Raw genomic sequence first — 21,761 nt, forward strand, 5'->3', positions numbered from 1 at the left:
CAGCAGCCTGCCTTGTTTCGTGTCTAACAGATTCCGCCGGAACACGGGGGATGTCAACACTAAAGTACTCTTGAGTAGACTGAATTATAATCCGTTTTGGATTAGATGGAGGTCGGTCTACGTTCTTCATGTATGATGTTCCTGCCAAATCAAACAACACATATACATAAAAAACGTAAAGGAGCAATAAAAAGATAAGCGCAAGTCAATTGAGTTCAGTTCATGACCATGCATTCCATTACTACACAAAAAATCATGCAGCAGCACTACTAGGAAGGGTTGGAGGTAGGGATAGGGAGACGCGTTGCTGCGTTCTTCATATATGATGTTCGAGCCAAATCAAACAACACATATACATAAAAAACTTAATGGATCAATAAAAAATCTGCTCATATGCGACGTCCAATTAATGTATACTCTGGATATTTCGTGCGTGCTGACCCTAATTGAACAGCGAGATGTTTATGGCATAACATATTGATGTATATATCATAATTTTGTCAACAAAGCAGCATAACACAATACTGTAAATTGCATAAACGTGTGAGACGTTGAATAGTATAAATTTGTGTATCCGTTTAACAATAAATTTATGCTGAATTGTTTTTTGATAAATCAAGCAATTGACAAAATAATAAGGTGAAACCGATTTACGATTCAGATTGTGTTAATATGCAAATGTAAGAGTTAAAGGTTGAGGACTTACTCGAGTGTGGATGTGCCTGGAGGCCGGCCGATTTCGGGACCCCTCTGGAGGGGAGTAGCCCAAGGCGACGCGCGGCTCGGTCAATGCGTAGGGGACTGGCGTTGGGGACGGAGCTCGCGACGGCGTAGGGGACTCGGCGTTCGGCCGCCGCGGTGGAGAAGATCGAGGTCTCGGTCTCTGCGGTGGAGAAGAACGAGGGGGCGGCGCCACCGCCTCCGCGATTCCGGGTCCCTTCCCGGTGAGGAAGAATAAGGCGACGACGTCTCTGCGGTGGAGAAGGCGATTCTGGGTCTCTGCGGTGGAGAAGGTGAATGCGACGGTTGTGGAACGACGGGGGGAGAATCTCTATGTGTTCGGCGACCGCGGTAGAGAAGAAGCTCACGGCGGTGATTAATCTAGGGTTCGGCGGGCGCGGTGGAGAAGAAGCAGACGGCGGCGATTGAGCTAGGGTTCGGCCGCCTCGAGCGTTACAGGTGAGGTGAGCTGAAAAAATGCGTGCCCGGTTGCTGGATTCGTGGGCCCGATACACGTAAACTACTGGCAAAATCAACGTGAAGGCCCATGGTCCGACACGTGGATTACTGTATCATAAACGGAAGCATAAGACATCGTAATATCAATATTTATGTAGGGACTATTACGGCTGCCCAGATTACGGGGACACGATCTTTTCATGGGCCCGGATGCTAGAAACATGCGCACACCAAAAAAATGCGTAAACCGTAACAAGATTGAGCATAAAATATAGTTATAATTAACGTAAGTAGGTGGTACAGTGAGCCAAAAAAGCCTGCGCACCTGGTCGGTTTCTGGTCGGGGCTTCCATTAGTTAGAGAGAGCTCAGTGCTCTAAATACTATTATATATATATATATATATATATATATATATATATATATATATATATATATATATATATATATATATATATATATATATATATATATATATTGCCATACAGGGTGCGTGAATATAGCCAAATTGGTCAGGACCATCTATCGTAATGAACTAAAGTCCATCAGGGTTGGAAATAAAATGTCATCGGTGTTGAATATATGCCCATTTTCTCAAGTTAAGCTTGGCATGCATGTATACGATTTAGATTTCCTCGAAGTCCTTGAGCATCCAGTGGCCCTCGGAGCCCCTGACCATCCACCTGTTCTCTGGCACCCACCAGTTCGCCGGCACCGGGTACTCGTCCCTGAGCGCGTCGGCGCCCTTGTTCACCAGCGCCACGTCGCGGTCCACCTCCAGCCTGAACCCTCCGGCGGCGCTGCTCTGCTTGCCGGCCACGCCGTGCAGGTAGCACTCGAGGTTGTGGAGCGTCCCCGCCGGGCCCGGCGACCGCAGGTACGGCGACCGGCTCGTGTCGATCGGCAGCACCGCCACGGCCACGTCCACGTACGCGAGCGGCGGGACCAAAGGCACGACGTCGCCGGCGTTCCTCACGTGGAGGGCCCTCAGGTCCCGAAAGGACCCGACGAAGGCGGCCCGGAAGAAACGGTCCCCGACGTGCGGGCAGGCGAACAGGATCGCCGTCACCGGGCACGGCAGCTGCTGGGAGGAGCCGGAGCCTTCGTTCAGGCCGTTGGCGGCGATGTCAACGGCGTTCAGCGTGGCGAGCGCAGCGCCGAGGCTGTGGCCGACGACGGTGATGCTCGTCGCTTCGCCCTTGTACAACTCCATCAGCCTCCTCACCTCCTCGAGAACCTGCACGTACGTAAGCAGCAGAAACTTATTTTTTCATTAATTGCATAAATAAACACAATTTTGATTTTGCAAGCTATAAGCCAGCTTTAATTTGTAGTATTTCATTGCATTGTCATCTCAACAATTGACCAAAGTATGTAAGGAGGGTGTTTTTCTCCTCGGCAGTAGCGATCTAGTCAACGGCTTACTAACTCGATCGATGTAATGATCTTGAAAATCAATAAAAAAAACTTCCTTTGTGGAGAAATTAAAGAAGTGCACGGCAGTATATGAAGAAATGCATAATCCAGACTCTAAACCACGAAATATTCACAACCTTTTGTCATGGAACTTGCAGTAATCATGGCATGCGCGCATGCATGCAGCAAGAATTCAAGTTTTTCATGTAAGATCCAAGAGACGTGTTTTTACTTGCCTGGTCTCTGGCGCTGGCCTTGTTGAACCTGGAGTCGGCGTTGCAGGACGTGGTTAGAGTTAAGCTTGACAGTTGCTGGTTAGCGCGTGCGTGTGTGCGTCGTGTTGTGTGCGTGTTCGAGCCTGGTGTGTGTCATGGGCGCAGCTGTGTCGCGGCTGATGAGCTTGGGGCTGGGGATGCCAGCTTGGATCGGCTAGGGCGGCATGGTAGGTTGAGCGTGCACATGCAGGGAGTGCGATCCGAGTTAGTTGGAGTGGTGGCGCAGGAATCGCTGACCGTTGGGCGCGTGCGGGTCGTGCGGACGAACGCGTCCTGCGGGCACGACGCAGCGCACAGGCGCGGACATGGTGGGGAGCCGGGTGGTGGAAGGGAGCTCTGCCACGGCTATATGTACCACCACTCTCTGCTGTAATCGTGCTCGGGGTGTCCAGGAAATAAAGGCCAACATACAGGCGAGGGAGAGCTTCTCGCCGGGGCGTTCGTCGGCCATATCCACTGTTCATCTCCTTCCTCTCAGTGTTCTCTGCTTTCTAGGGTGTGAGCGCTCTTTCTTGAGTGAGAGGGTCCAACATTTGGTACCAGAGCTAGGATGGAGACGCCGCCGGCAAAGGATGGCCTCAAGATGTTCGACGGCATGGGCTCGACGAGTGCCGCGATGGAGCGCGTCATCAACAGCAGCTCCGTTGAGCTCCCGCTGCTGACCAAGGCGAATTACCACGAGTGGGCGTTGGTTATGCAGGTCTCGCTGGAGGCGATGGAACTGTGGGACGCGGTGGAGGCCGTGTGCAAGGAGCGTCCCAAGGATCGGCGGGCAATGGCCGCCATCCTGCGCGGAGTGCCGCCGGAGATGAAGGCGGGGCTCGCCGTGAAGAAGACGGCGAAAGAAGCGTGGGAGGCGGTGAGGTCGATGAGGATCGGCGATGACCGGGTGAAGGCCGCGAGCGTGCAACGCTTGTGGAAAGAGTACGAGAACGTCGGTTTCTGTGATGGTGAGAGCGTCGGCGACTTCGCGTTGCGGATCAACGGCCTCGTCGCAAGCCTTCGAGAGATGGGCGAGACGCTGGAGGACCACCGCGTCGTGAAGAAGATCCTCCGCGTCGTCCCCAAACGTCTCAAGCAGGTGGCCGTGGCGATCGAGATGCTCACCGACCTCAACACGACGACGATTGAAGAGCTCGTCGGCCGACTACGCGTTGCGGAGGACGCCGACGCGGACGACGCCAAGGCGAAGGAGGTCTCCACGGAGGGCGTCGGGCAGCTGTTGCTCACTGAGGCACAGTGGGAGGCGCGGCGTCGGGAACGGAACAAGCAGCGCAAGCCCCGTGACGGTGACAAGAGGCGCGGCAATGGCGATCGCGGCAACAACGGAGACGATGAGCACAGCGACGGCGACGACGATGCGAGCAGCATGGCCTCGGGTTCAAGCCGGAGAGGCTGGAGCCGCAACAAGGGCCAGTGCTTCGAGTGCGGCGGCTATGGTCACATCGCCCGGTTCTGCCGTGAGAAGAAAAGAAAGGAGAAGGCGCTACTCGTCGACGTCGAGGAGCCGACGCTGCTGTAGGTCTAGAGTTCGCCGTGTCAAGCTTAGGGGGTGATTGTTAGAGTTAAGCTTGACAGTTGCTGGTTAGCGCGTGCGTGTGTGCGTCGTGTTGTGTGCGTGTTCGAGCCTGGTGTGTGTCATGGGCGCAGCTGTGTCGCGGCTGATGAGCTTGGGGCTGGGGATGCCAGCTTGGATCGGCTAGGGCGGCATGGTAGGTTGAGCGTGCACATGCAGGGAGTGCGATCCGAGTTAGTTGGAGTGGTGGCGCAGGAATCGCTGACCGTTGGGCGCGTGCGGGTCGTGCGGACGAACGCGTCCTGCGGGCACGACGCAGCGCACAGGCGCGGACATGGTGGGGAGCCGGGTGGTGGAAGGGAGCTCTGCCACGGCTATATGTACCACCACTCTCTGCTGTAATCGTGCTCGGGGTGTCCAGGAAATAAAGGCCAACATACAGGCGAGGGAGAGCTTCTCGCCGGGGCGTTCGTCGGCCATATCCACTGTTCATCTCCTTCCTCTCAGTGTTCTCTGCTTTCTAGGGTGTGAGCGCTCTTTCTTGAGTGAGAGGGTCCAACATACACGGAGAGGAAGCCCTGGTGCACCACGGCCAAGGGGTTGGCGGCGGCGGCGGAGCCCAGCACGGGCACGGCCGACACCGGCGTGAAGGTGAAGTCGTTGGCCCACTCCAGGTCCTTCACGGTGCCGCGCCACGCCACGACGACGTCGCGCCTCCCGAGCTCGGCCGCGCCCTCGTCGGTGGCCACCGCGACGTACCCGATCCAGTTGGACTCCCTGCTCCACGCCTCCCTGGTCTCCGGCAGCGGCAGGAGCGGGAAGTCCGACCCCGGCACGGGCAGCGCCGACGTGGCGTAGACGAACCTGGTGACGGCGTAGCGGCCCGCGGCGGCCACGCCCACGCCGGGCAGCAGGTCGGCGCGGCCGTACAGGCACGCGCCGGCGTGCGGCGACCGCCGCTCTCGGTTGAAGCCGTCGTAGGTGGCCTGCACCAGCTCGCCGTAGGAGATGATGGACCTGCGGAGGTCCATGTCCAGCGGGTCCAGGAGGCCGTTCCACGAGTTGTTGCCCTGCAGCTCGCGCCACCTGGTGGCCGTTGCCGACGACGACGGGGGCCCCGCCTCCGCACTGCTCAGCGATGAAACCAGGAAATGCGTAAAGAAGGCAACCAGTAACAACATCTTGGCATGCGATTGATGAGGCTTATTGTTCATCTATTCTCGTCTCGTCCTCTCTTGGCTTAAATACAACTACTACAATGTACATTAGTCATTACCACAAATGTGTAGGCGCAGGTTGCTTCAATGCGATCCATACTGTTCTACTATAATTCTAGCTAGTCAACGACTGAACCGGAAAGTACAGCTAGCCAACTTAACATAGCTTAGCTGGTGAGGGTTCTGATGGTATAATTTATGTCCATCAATGTTCAAGTACTCGATTTGATATAGAAGCAATTTCTTTTTGAGTTGTAGACAACGTGGCCCTCCACAACAACATGAGGCACATGCATGTGATGGCTTTATCAATCTCGAGACGTGTTAGCGACTTTGTCTAACCAACCTGCTAATAGGAGAAGGGTGTGTGTATAATCTCACTACTAGACTCAATCTTATTTGCCGAGTGCCCCATGCACTAGCTCTCGGCTAAAAAATTATCAACAAATGTCTTTTTGCCGAGTGCTGATCCGATATTCGGCAAAAAAAAAGAAGTCATCATGACGGCGGGCACAACAGTGCGACGGCTTTGCATAGTGTTGTACTAGGCAAAAGTCTTATGCCTCCGCTTAATGTTGCTCTCGGTAAAGTCGTGTGCCTTTGACAAATGTCTTGGCCCTAGGGCTCAACAAAGCATGTTTCTTGGTGGCATCCAAATCTCTATTTTCATATTCGTCATTCTTCTTATTCCTTTTATAACCTCTTCTATGCTGACTGTGGCATGCATTACAAATTTTCTCCTTCTCAATACACCTTTTTTTTAGTATCATGGTCAAGATCAAGGCGATCAACACTGGAGTCCCAATCAGCAGTTGATGGAAGAGCTCTCTCCCTCTGGAGATATAGAGAAGATAAGAACATATCATCTTGAAGTTTAAAGGTAAATGCAGGAACAAATCACTATGTTCACAAAAGTAACAAATATTTGATGTCAATAAGTCAAAGTATGTAACATTTGAACAACAATTTACCAGTTCAGTGTACAAAAAAAGTGGCATCAATAGATTCACATTCAAAGGAAATTTAAGATTATCTTAGTGCTATCGCAATTGTGGAGACTCTCCTAAAAAGAAACTAAAAAAAGGATATGGCCTACATCGTTGGAGGAGAGTATAAAATATAGCCGTTGGAATTGAACACGGGTGGTTCTATAATTTGTTGATTCACCTGAACTGTCTCATCTCTCATGGCCGAATGCATTATAACATTCTTGTCATCATGCCTAACTTTCGAGGTCGTGCCTGCTTGCGGAGGAGGTATGGGCGGATGGCCATGGAATAGTAAGGTGACCTACGGTAGGAGAGAAAAGGCCATTCAAAGCAAAACAAAAGAGAATGCATTGGCAATGTCATATGCAATTTTATCGTGGTACATATTGAGGATCCCGAGGAATGACTTGTAGACATGTTCCTCTTGCTGGAATCGGCTCTAAGGGAAAGATAGGTAAGGTAATGATAAGGAATGATGGATGATTGAGGCAATAGGGAGGGAGGGACAGAGCATACCTTAATTCTGTTGACAAGGCTGATAGCCCTGGGATAATCGACGGGCTCCTTGTCCTTGCGGAGGTCCTGAGGCCTGATGGCATGCCTCTTGGGCAGGAAGGCTCTAATGCTGAGGATTAGGTCTGGGTAGGCGTGGAAGAGGGTCTTGATACGGGTGATCACGCAGGCGCTGTGGGGGGAGGCGAACATGGCAGCGGCAACACACCTCAGCGAGTAGGAACGGGGTCTTCACCGATGACGACTGCGGCAGCAGCGATGGCCACTTACGTCCTGACGCTCTTCCCGATGCCCGAACTGCTACTCCTAGCAACCCGCCCCATCTCCACACACCTCAACATGTCCCCCTTTCCCCTTCCGGCCTTATTCGTTTAGCATATTCCCCGCCCAGATCAATGCCAAAACCCCATGGATCGCCTCCACCTGGAAAACATATTGGCCCACAAGAAAATAGATGTTCGGTTAAGCGCCATGTGGGCCGCATCCTGGCCTTTCCTCGTCGCCCCGGCCTGGGAATCAGACCCGGTCTATGTGGCGTGGAATCAGACCCCGACGACAAGAGCCGCAACGGAGTTAGCACAACGCGCGCGCGTGAAGGGCAAGCGTCGGTGGCGACGGTGGCGGCGTCAGTGGCACGAACACGGGATTCCTCTCTCCGTCATCGATCTCCTCCGGCAGTCGCCTTCTCACCGGTATTCTTCTTGCTCCCTGTCTCAACTAGGGCGTTTAGGGTTCTTGCGTCTCTTCTTAGATCCAACTGCTTAGGCATCGGTGAGTTCTTAGATCCAATCCCAGCGAGTTCTTAGATCCAAGCGCAGCTCACCGCTCGCAGCCCACAGGGGAGGGGAAAATTTGAAGCGCAGGAGCAACGTCGTCGTGCGAATCGCAGAATCGGCACTGCCACCGCCTCATCACCGTGTAATCTTGGATCACGGCACCAAGCGCGAGATTCGGTGCCAGCTCCCGGTGCGCAAGCGGCTGGCCGGTCACAGGGGAGGTGTCGTTCCCTCCATCCAGCCAGCCTCTGATGGCGTCGATCTACAAAGTCGGTCTAAAACAGTCGTGTTTTGAGTTTTTGGAGCTAGTTGTTTTTTGTTTCCTACCTCGTCAGCCACTAGAGCTACCCTGGGAATCTCAATCATCGTTCCGATCTTGTACCCAATAGTTTTACCCATACCGGTGAAAACTTTGTTAGCGACTTGACGGATAAGGGCCACCTGATGTCCTAATTCCTGCAAATACCAAGTGTCAGTTGTCTAAAGGAATGCCTGCATGCAGTCTTTCTTATTATTGTGTATTTTAGGGTTTAGGTTACAAAAAAAAGATGCATGCCTGTGGTGTTCCAACAAGAGGAACCATTATCTCTGAAAGACTTGAACGCCCTGGTTGGTCATCCCTATAGCAGCTTCAAAGATGGCACGTGCTTGCATTTCTGTTAGCTCAGGTTCATTAGGTTCTCAGCTGCTATGCATGCCTCTTTCAGCTCATCGTATAACCCCAGCTCCGACTTAGCTTCGTTCTTCACAAAAGTAGTGGGAAGAAAAAAATAAAACACAAAAATATAAGCTTGGCATGATCATCAGAATCATTGAGATCCCATTAAACACTCTGCCACACCTCTTTCTGGTGAGGCACTACTAACTACAGAGCCTGGTGATCAAGGTCATCAGCAAGGCCTTGTTCTGCAATTACATGTTCTTCGTGTTTGCTGTTGTTGCTATGTAAAAAAATATGGTTCTTGACTAATCGAAGTACAATTACCTTCATTAAACTCTATGGGATATTTATATATCATGTATATAACTAACACATGAGAATACCTTAATAATCCTGCATTGTTTCAGTTTAGAGTACATATATTTACTTGTACTTGTATATATGTATTTCTAATGAAAACCTATTATATTTCTAGATTATCCCTGCACCAGTTCGAGTTGGAGAAGACGAACTCCCACCGTCTTGGGACCCTATATCCTCTCCTTTAGATACTTGTTATATTCTAAATGTTCTTTATTACACCATGTTCTATTTTTGTTGGTGTTTATTTTCTGTCATGAATTTCGTTTTAGTTAGCAATGGATGTGGCACTAAGAGATCACCTTAGACAGAGGAGAGATGATGATGATGATGACATGTGTTGTTTTTTCTCCCTATGCTACATATATTGGGTTCTAGTTCAAACATAGTAAGGGAAAAGAAGCAAAAGCATATATCAAAGTTAAGTGGCAAAGAACATGTTCAGGAGTTGCTTCAAGGTCATTTGAAGAACTGTCGGGTAGCGTTCACGATGGAGCCTGAAATTTTCAAATCCTTGGCAAGTTATCTTAGAAGGGAGGGGTAGTGTAACACCCCTGGTGTTACTATAACTAAAACTTGAGCATGGCATCATAAGCATTGGCATTGCATATGTTTGATACACCTAGAGTACATTCACTAGGTAAAAATTTCAAACAAGTTGTATTGTTTTAATGTTTTTGCAAATAGAACCCTGGTTAAAGGACTTAACCCTAAATAGAGGTTAAAAGGGTAAAACTTAACCCAAGTTAAGAAAACCTAAAGCTTTAGGGTAAAAGTCATAAAATGACCCTAAGAATAAACTTGAATCATATTTATACCCCTGGGATACCAGAAACCTTAATTGGAACCCTGGAAAACCCTGAAACCAAACCCTAGGGGCTTATGTGCAAAATTAGTCCACTTTTGGACTAAAGTGCAAAAACCAAGTCAGATAAGTTTCTTAAGTCATGTGGGTCACTCATATGAGAATTTACAAGCCAAACCTTAAGTTTTGGACCAAATTGCAAAAATCACCTCTTAAGCACTATAGAGCCTAAGTCTGAAATCAGTGTGTTTTCTTCAACTTTGAGCCCTTATATCTTTCAAATTAATAAGAATTTGCCCTTGGTTACCACACCAAAATTGTAGAGCAATCAATGGATAACAAATTTGCTTAAGAGTGCAAGCCATGTTCTTGTGAAAAATTTAGAGATAATCATGCCTAAAGTTAGGCTGTCAGGTTGGATAGGTCTGAAAATCAGACAGGCAGATTGATGCCATCAACTTCAAGCTTAAATTTAAGCATGATCCAATGAGTTCTTGTGGCACCATCATATTACAAAGTTGTAGAAGGCATATTGCCCTACACTTTTGCTGCAGAGCTTGACATGTGTTGACATTAGAAATTAAGAGAAAATGATGCTCCAAGTTCGGCTGACAGGCTGTCTGAATGGGATTCACCATGGTACAGTGTCACGACTGAATCGGATCAGACCGCCCGCGCCCAAAAGATCTCGCCGCCGGTGGCCGTCGCCGTTGATTGCCGTTCGCCATGATTCGTGCGCCGTGGACATCAGATAAGCATCACCCAGTAAGAATCTTCACCGCCGTGTGCTGGACTCCACTCCGGTCACCCCTCCCGTGCCTTCCCCTTTGCTTTGCGGTGGAGCGATAGGCTCGCCGGTGACCGCCGCCTCCCGGCCGTCCGCCGCGTGGCTCTGTCTTTACACCGTGCCGTCGTGACTCCTCTAGGCCATCCCATCGTCGACGGGGAGCTTGCCACGCCATTAGCCACGATTTCACCGCGACGTCTTCTTCCTTATCTCCGGCCACCTCCGCTAGCCGCTTAAATTAAAGCACCACCGCCTCGGGGCTCTATAAATTGACCCCGCCGTGAGCTTCACCACATCCTCACGCATTCAGCCACCGTGAATCGCTAGCAATCGTGCACCAGTGCGCTTGAATTTCGGTTTTCCCCCAAATCAAGTTTCCGCCACCCGAAATCAACCTCACCGCGGCCAGCCTAACTCAGGTTAGTGCAAGGCTCTCTGTTACTTGTTCTAGCATTCTTGGATCCTCCTTAAGCTCACCGGCCCACCCAATTGAATTATACCGCCACCAATCCTTGGGAACACGATCAACTGTCCGCCACCCATTCGGTTCACGCGGACAGAGCTTGGTAGCTCACCATTTGCGCAATTGAGTGAGGGGAAATGCTCGGGCAGGCCCCGATTTGGTGTCCACCGCTCGGGAGCGCCGGTCACTGCCCCTATCGGCCGGTCTACGCGCTCGCCGGAGCTTCTCCGTGCGCTGCCGTCATCGGGGACCTAGCCGTGCGAAGAGATAGAAGTTGGAGGACCCCTGTGCAAAGCGTCAGTGACTTGCGAAAACAGTGAATGAACCTGTTCTTAGTTAGTAAAAACGTCGGGGTCTTTTCTGTAAAGACACCAGCGCGGAGCGCGCGGGCGCGCTTTCCTCCCTGGTCTTGGGCCGCTGGGCTGAATCCGGCCCAGTTCCCCTTAATCTTTTTCTTTTTCTTTTTCCAGCAGAGCTTTAAAATATGTAGAAAAATGTAGAAAAATGCTAAAATTATGAAACTAATTTTCCCAGGTTTGTTATTTTCCATAGTATTTAATAAAAATAAGTTGGTGATTTTTAGTGAAAGTAATAAATTTTAGGGTATTTAAAGTAGTTAAAAGTCTTGGTTATAGATTTTTAGAAAATAATTGGTAAGTCCTAAAATGCCCAAAATTTTTATATGAGTGTTATACAATATTTAGAAGCCTTGGGTAAAGTTGAATTGATTTGGACCTTGTTTGATCACCAAACCCCAAAACACCCCCCCTGCCCTATGAACTCCTTTACTGACTCCGGAAACCCTAAGTTCCCGGAACTCCATGAAGGCAAGTTGTATTCAAGACATAAATAATAAGTTTATGTTATCTTTGCATTCTCATGAGCATGACATGGCATTCATTCTTATATATATACCTATATGGTTATATTTAGAAAACGAAGAAGAGAGTGAAGTGACTCAAGAGAAGACATCACCACCTTTGGAATCTCAGGCAGGGACTTGGCTCTACTTCAACATCTGTGAGTCCGAGCCTGACTCACCTACTAACAAAGGCAAGCCCCGGTGCATGCAACCCCTTTCCTTGTGTTTTTAAAATACTTTTTGCACACTTAAGTCTAGTGAAATGTGCATTAGGTTCATAGGAATTGCTTGAAACCCTTTGATGCATTGCTTTCCTTGATATCCATACCTTTATAGATACTTCTGTGAAGTATCAAAATATGATTTACAAAAATGCTTAGCCTTGCTTAGATCTTGTGGATAGAGGTTGTCCTTAATTTAACTCGAGAAAGGATGGCTTCTACCTGCAAGAATATTTTCATTTGGAGCAATGGTGGGATCTTACTGCAAAGATCCCTGTGATGCTCTTTCATCCTAAGGAACAGACACAATCCTAAGGATGGAAATACTTAAATTGTGACTTGGGGTAGGAACAGGTGATGTTCTACCCAGGTTGATTAAGGATTAACGCATATGTAGGCTTGATGATCGAGGACCCTTTAACTGGTCACATGCCTCGTCATGGGTAAGCCTTGCCTCGGGCAGACTAAGGCCGGAATAAGATAACACGAAATGGGCGTGGAGCGGTGGCGAGAGTAGCGTGTACCCTCCGTGGCAAGAGGCTGGACGGTGGTGTATCTGTGCTCTCGGTTTGCGTGAACCTGATCCGGTCTTAAGAACCCCGGTGGCGGGTTGACATATGCAAGGGTTAAGTGCTACATATGTCGTGTGATTGGAGATCCTCAGCTGAGTATAATCGATTCGGATCGCCGTACCTTCGCGGTTATGAAGACTTGGTCACTGCCCTGCAACCTAAAGTCAGGATGTGAACACTATGGATAAAAATGATGTTGTATGGATGAGATGTTGAAATTAGACTAGATGCAAATAGAGTCTATTAATACTTAATATGGCGTTAAAAGATTGAAAGTAAGGACTCACTTTAGTAAGCTGCTTCTGCAAAAGTATAAGTTGATTTTTTTGCTAAAGCCTCTCCTTGACTCCTATTTATCCAGCATACCCTTGAGAGTCTTTTCCTTAGTCGGGTAAGACTTTCTGAGTATTCCATACTCAGGGTTTATCCCTTTGTTGTTTTTAGGTGAGGAAGCGACAAAGTTTTGTTGCTTTTGCTCCAAGGTGGTATCTAATGAAGAAAAACAAGAATGAAGATACGGGAGGACTTGGTCCTCCACATAGGATCTTTTGGTTTGGTAGTTCTTGGGAGGAGTTTTTGCCTCCCTTGATATGTGTACTCAGCACTCGTTTATAGCTCTGGTCTGTAATAAGTAACTTGATCTTACTTTCTAAATAAATGTAAGTTTATGTAATTGCTTCCGCACTTTTATATCTCCGATGTTCTGTAATGTCTGCAAGACGGGTGAGACGTTCCTGGTAAGGTAAGGAAAGATACCGAACTTGTCAAGTAACTTAGGAACATCTACAGGGTGTCTGATGTCTGTTGGACAAGGACAACTGTAGGTGGGCCTAATTACTTGGGAGGTTCCGTCACAGCTGGTATCGGAGCGTAGCCCTTCTTTGCAGATATTATGAGGCATCTTCAAAAGAATTTTCAAAGGTCTTACCTAGAAATTCTTTTCTCTTCTTACCTAAAGTATTCTGAAGAGTCTATTTTAAAGACCAGATAGGAAGAGTGCAATGTATAGAAGGTATGAATCAACTAAGGTTGATTCTGTAATTACACATGCATCATGTCATACAAACTTTAAGTTAAACCCCCTGCGTAGCTAGTTTAGTACATGATTCATCTACCTTGTTTATACATCCTTAGTAGAGTGTATCCGTTGCCCTTCTCTATAGATGAATCAACGAGAAGCTCCTACAGGAGTTGGAGAGTTTCTACGAGATTTTGGTATTCCAGTGGTCCTGTGGCGACTACTTCAAGAGGTCGGATATACCGAAGCACCCAAGTACCAGTGGTCACGCACTGTTCTTAGAGGACAACCATGGTATGAGGTAGTAGTGCGTATTCCAGAACGTGCTAGAAAACCATCTTGGCCGTATTGGATGTTCCATGCCGAAGGAATGACTCCTTGGGAGGGTGCTCAGGTAGCTGCCTTAGAGGTACTAACAACCATTTGTTACCAGAAAAGGGAAGAAATACAAGCCACATCTATGAGGTTGTTCCCTGCAGTTGCCTTAAGTGACCCGTTGGTGTATCATCACCAGGCCCGATTAATGGAAAGCATTCCTATTGGGCAGGATTCCGTTGAATCGGCATCTGCTCGAGTTTTGATGGCCGTGCTAGAATTGCAACTTACTCGGGGGCACAGTCGTCAAAAGTGGCAGCAGTTGTACACTGGGAGCTATGCAGCATTTAAGATGATGGAAAAGGCCAAGAATAGTGCTTGTACTCAAGCACAAGAACGACTTGAGGAAACGAAGGTTCAAGCGGAACAGGTTATTGGACTAGAGCATCAGGTGACAGAACTTCAGATGCAACACCAAGCTGATCAGAATCGCATTAAGGAGCTTGAGCATCAGCTAACTAATGCTCATTCTAAATCAAAAATTCTGAGTCAGCAACTAGAAGAAATTCACGTGTATGCTGTTGCTGTTAGAGAAGACCTTAAGGAAACCCTAAGATTCATAAACCATCAGGATCAGGCGGTCAAAGAATTGAATCGTGCTCATCCCATGGAGTTTCAAGTAGCACAACAGCTTGTCAACCATCTGCAGCAATCAGTGCATAGGCTCAATGCTGCTGTTGATCCTACTCCTGCATCGGTGGACTAAGGGTTCCTTGGAAGAATGGCAACAAACATCTGGCAGATGGTGTAGCTAGAGAAGATGTAGTAGATTAATGTAGTAAGGTAGGTGTAGATAGACCAGCTTGGTAATAAAAACAGGTTAAACTTCGTTGGAAAGAGTTTCCCTGTTTCACCTAGATCATGTAACATGTGAAGCTTTTATATGACTATGGTGTAAGAAACGACTGCCGGTTTATGAAGCAATTTTTAATATCTATGGTAGTTTCTCAAAATTCAAGAGTTAAGATGGTTATTTCTTTGGATATTCCATGTGGATCACCATGTTGCCTTATTAACCTAACCTAGGAAAGACATGTTATCTATCGAAGGCCTACCAACTTAATCCTTGATCTGGTGATCCCTATGATGGGCATAGAAATATGCTTGGGCTGAATTAACAGTCTCCCATCATACTTCTTTCATCAAGTTTAGGTTATGGCCATGCCTTGTTCACTTCTTTGGGCCATGATCTATTTGGATCTCTACTTGTAATCATACTTACAGGTGGAGTCTCTTTTGTACCTTGTCATCCTTGATCAGTCTATTTGTGTTGTGTGAGATTCCTTATTGGTTATGTCTGGTATTGGCGTTATGACTAAAATTGATGATGCTGCGCCAAAAACCGAGGGCCTCTTGTGGGTGCACACACATGGTTGCGCTACTTGGCACGCGCTAGTATCACAGTTAGTAGTCATAATCCATTATAAGACTATATCAATATGTTATCTCTACGCAAATCGTTCTTATCACGTGAGATCCATTATTGGTGCCAGTTTTGTAATGGTGTCATGATTAAGAACTTATGGTACCGCGGCGAAACTGAGAGCCTCCTGTGAATGTACACACAGGATTCTGCTGCTTGGCGCATGTTGGTATCGAAGTCTCTGGTCATGATCCATTATGAAACTACACTGATGTGTGATCTTCTGTGGACTCCTTCCTTAAAACAGTTTCTTGTTGTTTGTAAAGAGATCAAGCAACATCTGTCATTTCCATTGGATCATAAGGCCATACCACTTTCATGTGTGGTCTTATTTCTTTTGGTCTTGGTAGTAACTACTTACACAAGTTCCCTTTGCATCCTTTGTGTAAAGGTGAAGCCTTGGAGCTTTTTAGTGTAAGAAAACAACTAATTAGCTCTCAAATTGGAGATTGACTTTCCCCTGCTGCTGAAATGCAGGAGTTTGTTCATTCGCTTTCCTTATTTAATCCATGTATTCCCTAACCAAGTAGATAATTCATCTCGCATGAAGAAATGGATGAACAACATGACCAAATGGATTTCTACCCAAATGCATGACCTTTTGCTAGCGAATGTGAGCTCTCGACCGTTGGCTTACCGATGGTACTGAGAGGACTTGCTCAATGTCAAAAGTAGTTCAACAAGTTGGTTTCACTAACGTGCAACTGCCTGGTGAACGAAGGTTGAGTTTAGAGATCGTTTTATCGAGTTGTCTAAGCTCACTTTTGTACAACCCCTCTTAAGGAAGAATTTTCAAGAATCGAGATTAAGTCGGTCAATAACCACCTAACCATCGCTCTAGTCGTGCCTCGATTGCCTCATGTATGCTTTTCCAGCATAAGTGATTAGGTCGAGCCATGTCTAGTGCCCGATAAAATGGACTAGTTGCAAAGTCCGCATTTTTAGATCTCTCCACTGGTGATTTTTCTTGAATCAATATCACCTTTCGTGAATTTGGACTCCCTGGTTAACACGAGTTGACCGTGGTGTTATTCGACATTCACACCCGTCTCGTGTGCTATGAACTTACTGTAACCACTTGTTGGTAAACCTCTTCTTGTGTGTTTTACCCAAGATGGTGCATCTGATTCTATTTGGGTAAAGTTGCATAATTGCCACCCAACAGACTCAGATAGTACAGTGTCATCAGAAAAAGCAAGTTGCACACCTGGAACCTTATGTGTTCTTCTGGTGGGCAAAGATGCAAATTGAAATTGCACACTGTGTGATTAGACATGACACTTGTGGACGTCTCAAGGCCATATACATGAAGACTGATGGTCCATTACAATCCTTACCTATCCCAACATGGAAAGGGGAAGATATTGTATGGACTTTATCATGGGATTACCTAGGACTACAAATGGGTATGACTCTATCTGAATTATTGTTGATCGGCTTACGAAAATTTTTCGTTTTCTGCCAGTCAAGACCGATCACCCAGTTACTATCTATGCCCAATTATACATTGCTCGCATTCTTAGTCTGCATGGTGTTCTAAAGATTATAGTGTCGGATCGTGGACCTCAATTCGTATCCAAATTCTGGGAAAAACTTCATAAATCCCTGGGTACTAAACTGCTCCACAGTTCGGCCTATCATCTTCAAACCAGTGGACAGACTGAGAGGGTAAACTAAATACTGGAAGATATGCTACGGGCATGTGTTCTGGAATTCCCACAGAAATGAGGTGAAAGTTTTCCCTTAGCGGAATTCTCATATAATAATAGCTAGCAAGAAAGTATCAAGATGACACCTTTTGAAGCTTTATATGGACGACGATGTCGTACTCCGCTAAATTGGTCTGAACCTGGAAAAAAAATAATTCTTTAGACCTGATATGGTGAAAGAGGTCGAAGAAAAGGTTCAGAGAATTATTCATAATATGAAGAAAGCTCAGATTCGACAAAAGAGTTAGGCAGACCGACGACGACAACCCTTATGCTTTCTGGAAGGCGATTATGTCTACTTGAAAGTTTCACCAATGAAGGGTGTATCGCGTTTCGGGGTTAAAGGAAAGCTTGCATCCAGGTACATTGGTCCATTCCTGGTGATTGAGCAATGTGGACCAGTGGCGTACCGACTTCAACTCCCCGAAACCTTGTCTGCTGTGCACAATGTGTTCCACGTGTCACAACTAAAGAAGTGTCTTCGGGTTCCTGATCGAACCGTTGAAATAACTGATGTTGTCCAGGAACCAGATTTAACCTACTCGGAACATCCTATTAGAGTTCTGGACCAAAAGGACAGGATCACCCGAAGAAAGACTCTCAAGTTCTATAAGATACAGTGGAACCGGCATTCTGAAGATGAAGCTACTTGGGAAACTCAAGACTTCTTGAATAAGAATTTCCCAGGCTTCCTAGCCTCATGTAAATTGTAAAGCCTGTATAGCTGTTGTAATAAAGAAGTAACCCCCACATCACCCCTGCCTTGCACCAAAACTTAGGAAATAAAAATGTGATGTGTTTCCTTTACCATTATCTACCCTAGGATCTTAATCTCGGGACGAGATTCTTTTATGGGGGGAAGGATGTAACACCCCTGGTGTTACTATAACTAAAACTTGAGCATGGCATCATAAGCATTGGCATTGCATATGTTTGATACACCTAGAGTACATTCACTAGGTAAAAATTTCAAACAAGTTGTATTGTTTTAATGTTTTTGCAAATAGAACCCTGGTTAAAGGACTTAACCCTAAATAGAGGTTAAAAGGGTAAAACTTAACCCAAGTTAAGAAAACCTAAAGCTTTAGGGTAAAAGTCATAAAATGACCCTAAGAATAAACTTGAATCATATTTATACCCCTGGGATACCAGAAACCTTAATTGGAACCCTGGAAAACCCTGAAACCAAACCCTAGGGGCTTATGTGCAAAATTAGTCCACTTTTGGACTAAAGTGCAAAAACCAAGTCAGATAAGTTTCTTAAGTCATGTGGGTCACTCATATGAGAATTTACAAGCCAAACCTTAAGTTTTGGACCAAATTGCAAAAATCACCTCTTAAGCACTATAGAGCCTAAGTCTGAAATCAGTGTGTTTTCTTCAACTTTGAGCCCTTATATCTTTCAAATTAATAAGAATTTGCCCTTGGTTACCACACCAAAATTGTAGAGCAATCAATGGATAACAAATTTGCTTAAGAGTGCAAGCCATGTTCTTGTGAAAAATTTAGAGATAATCATGCCTAAAGTTAGGCTGTCAGGTTGGATAGGTCTGAAAATCAGACAGGCAGATTGATGCCATCAACTTCAAGCTTAAATTTAAGCATGATCCAATGAGTTCTTGTGGCACCATCATATTACAAAGTTGTAGAAGGCATATTGCCCTACACTTTTGCTGCAGAGCTTGACATGTGTTGACATTAGAAATTAAGAGAAAATGATGCTCCAAGTTCGGCTGACAGGCTGTCTGAATGGGATTCACCATGGTACAGTGTCACGACTGAATCGGATCAGACCGCCCGTGCCCAAAAGATCTCGCCGCCGGTGGCCGTCGCCGTTGATTGCCGTTCGCCATGATTCGTGCGCCGTGGACATCAGATAAGCATCACCCAGTAAGAATCTTCACCGCCGTGTGCTGGACTCCACTCCGGTCACCCCTCCCGTGCCTTCCCCTTTGCTTTGCGGTGGAGCGATAGGCTCGCCGGTGACCGCCGCCTCCCGGCCGTCCGCCGCGTGGCTCTGTCTTTACACCGTGCCGTCGTGACTCCTCTAGGCCATCCCATCGTCGACGGGGAGCTTGCCACGCCATTAGCCACGATTTCACCGCGACGTCTTCTTCCTTATCTCCGGCCACCTCCGCTAGCCGCTTAAATTAAAGCACCACCGCCTCGGGGCTCTATAAATTGACCCCGCCGTGAGCTTCACCACATCCTCACGCATTCAGCCACCGTGAATCGGTAGCAATCGTGCACCAGTGCGCTTGAATTTCGGTTTTCCCCCAAATCAAGTTTCCGCCACCCGAAATCAACCTCACCGCGGCCAGCCTAACTCAGGTTAGTGCAAGGCTCTCTGTTACTTGTTCTAGCATTCTTGGATCCTCCTTAAGCTCACCGGCCCACCCAATTGAATTATACCGCCACCAATCCTTGGGAACACGATCAACTGTCCGCCACCCATTCGGTTCACGCGGACAGAGCTTGGTAGCTCACCATTTGCGCAATTGAGTGAGGGGAAATGCTCGGGCAGGCCCCGATTTGGTGTCCACCGCTCGGGAGCGCCGGTCACTGCCCCTATCGGCCGGTCTACGCGCTCGCCGGAGCTTCTCCGTGCGCTGCCGTCGTCGGGGACCTAGCCGTGCGAAGAGATAGAAGTTGGAGGACCCCTGTGCAAAGCGTCAGTGACTTGCGAAAACAGTGAATGAACCTGTTCTTAGTTAGTAAAAACGTCGGGGTCTTTTCTGTAAAGACACCAGCGCGGAGCGCGCGGGCGCGCTTTCCTCCCTGGTCTTGGGCCGCTGGGCTGAATCCGGCCCAGTTCCCCTTAATCTTTTTCTTTTTCTTTTTCCAGCAGAGCTTTAAAATATGTAGAAAAATGTAGAAAAATGCTAAAATTATGAAACTAATTTTCCCAGGTTTGTTATTTTCCATAGTATTTAATAAAAATAAGTTGGTGATTTTTAGTGAAAGTAATAAATTTTAGGGTATTTAAAGTAGTTAAAAGTCTTGGTTATAGATTTTTAGAAAATAATTGGTAAGTCCTAAAATGCCCAAAATTTTTATATGAGTGTTATACAATATTTAGAAGCCTTGGGTAAAGTTGAATTGATTTGGACCTTGTTTGATCACCAAACCCCAAAACACCCCCCCTGCCCTATGAACTCCTTTACTGACTCCGGAAACCCTAAGTTCCCGGAACTCCGTGAAGGCAAGTTGTATTCAAGACATAAATAATAAGTTTATGTTATCTTTGCATTCCCATGAGCATGACATGGCATTCATTCTTATATATATACCTATATGGTTATATTTAGAAAACGAAGAAGAGAGTGAAGTGACTCAAGAGAAGACATCACCACCTTTGGAATCTCAGGCAGGGACTTGGCTCTACTTCAACATCTGTGAGTCCGAGCCTGACTCACCTACTAACAAAGGCAAGCCCCGGTGCATGCAACCCCTTTCCTTGTGTTTTTAAAATACTTTTTGCACACTTAAGTCTAGTGAAATGTGCATTAGGTTCATAGGAATTGCTTGAAACCCTTTGATGCATTGCTTTCCTTGATATCCATACCTTTATAGATACTTCTGTGAAGTATCAAAATATGATTTACAAAAATGCTTAGCCTTGCTTAGATCTTGTGGATAGAGGTTGTCCTTAATTTAACTCGAGAAAGGATGGCTTCTACCTGCAAGAATATTTTCATTTGGAGCAATGGTGGGATCTTACTGCAAAGATCCCTGTGATGCTCTTTCATCCTAAGGAACAGACACAATCCTAAGGATGGAAATACTTAAATTGTGACTTGGGGTAGGAACAGGTGATGTTCTACCCAGGTTGATTAAGGATTAACGCGTATGTAGGCTTGATGATCGAGGACCCTTTAACTGGTCACATGCCTCGTCATGGGTAAGCCTTGCCTCGGGCAGACTAAGGCCGAAATAAGATAACACGAAATGGGCGTGGAGCGGTGGCGAGAGTAGCGTGTACCCTCCGTGGCAAGAGGCTGGACGGTGGTGTATCTGTGCTCTCGGTTTGCGTGAACCTGATCCGGTCTTAAGAACCCCGGTGGCGGGTTGACATATGCAAGGGTTAAGTGCTACATATGTCGTGTGATTGGAGATCCTCAGCTGAGTATAATCGATTCGGATCACCGTACCTTCGCGGTTATGAAGACTTGGTCACTGCCCTGCAACCTAAAGTCAGGATGTGAACACTATGGATAAAAATGATGTTGTATGGATGAGATGTTGAAATTAGACTAGATGCAAATAGAGTCTATTAATACTTAATATGGCGTTAAAAGATTGAAAGTAAGGACTCACTTTAGTAAGCTGCTTCTGCAAAAGTATAAGTTGATTTTTTTGCTAAAGCCTCTCCTTGACTCCTATTTATCCAGCATACCCTTGAGAGTCTTTTCCTTAGTCGGGTAAGACTTGCTGAGTATTCCATACTCAGGGTTTATCCCTTTGTTGTTTTTAGGTGAGGAAGCGACAAAGTTTTGTTGCTTTTGCTCCAAGGTGGTATCTAATGAAGAAAAACAAGAATGAAGATACGGGAGGACTTGGTCCTCCACATAGGATCTTTTGGTTTGGTAGTTCTTGGGAGGAGTTTTTGCCTCCCTTGATATGTG

At 46.9% G+C, this 21,761-nt stretch overlaps 1 protein-coding gene across 1 annotated transcript; it reads right to left on the reverse strand.

The window, feature by feature from the left end:
* Positions 1 to 1,660: 1,660 nt before the first annotated feature.
* On the reverse strand, positions 1,661 to 5,566 carry LOC103629240 (phospholipase A1-II 7). Its single transcript, XM_020540202.3, has 3 exons — positions 4,946 to 5,566; positions 2,831 to 2,905; positions 1,661 to 2,415 (listed from the first exon to the last, which is right to left on the reverse strand). Exons 1-3 carry the CDS (start codon positions 5,564 to 5,566, stop codon positions 1,804 to 1,806), a joined length of 1,308 nt encoding a protein of 435 aa, XP_020395791.2. The 3' UTR covers positions 1,661 to 1,803.
* Between the last annotated feature and the right edge of the window lie 16,195 nt (positions 5,567 to 21,761).

The sequence above is a fragment of the Zea mays genome, chromosome 6 (assembly GCF_902167145.1).
Source record: "Zea mays cultivar B73 chromosome 6, Zm-B73-REFERENCE-NAM-5.0, whole genome shotgun sequence".
Lineage (NCBI taxonomy): Eukaryota > Viridiplantae > Streptophyta > Magnoliopsida > Poales > Poaceae > Zea > Zea mays.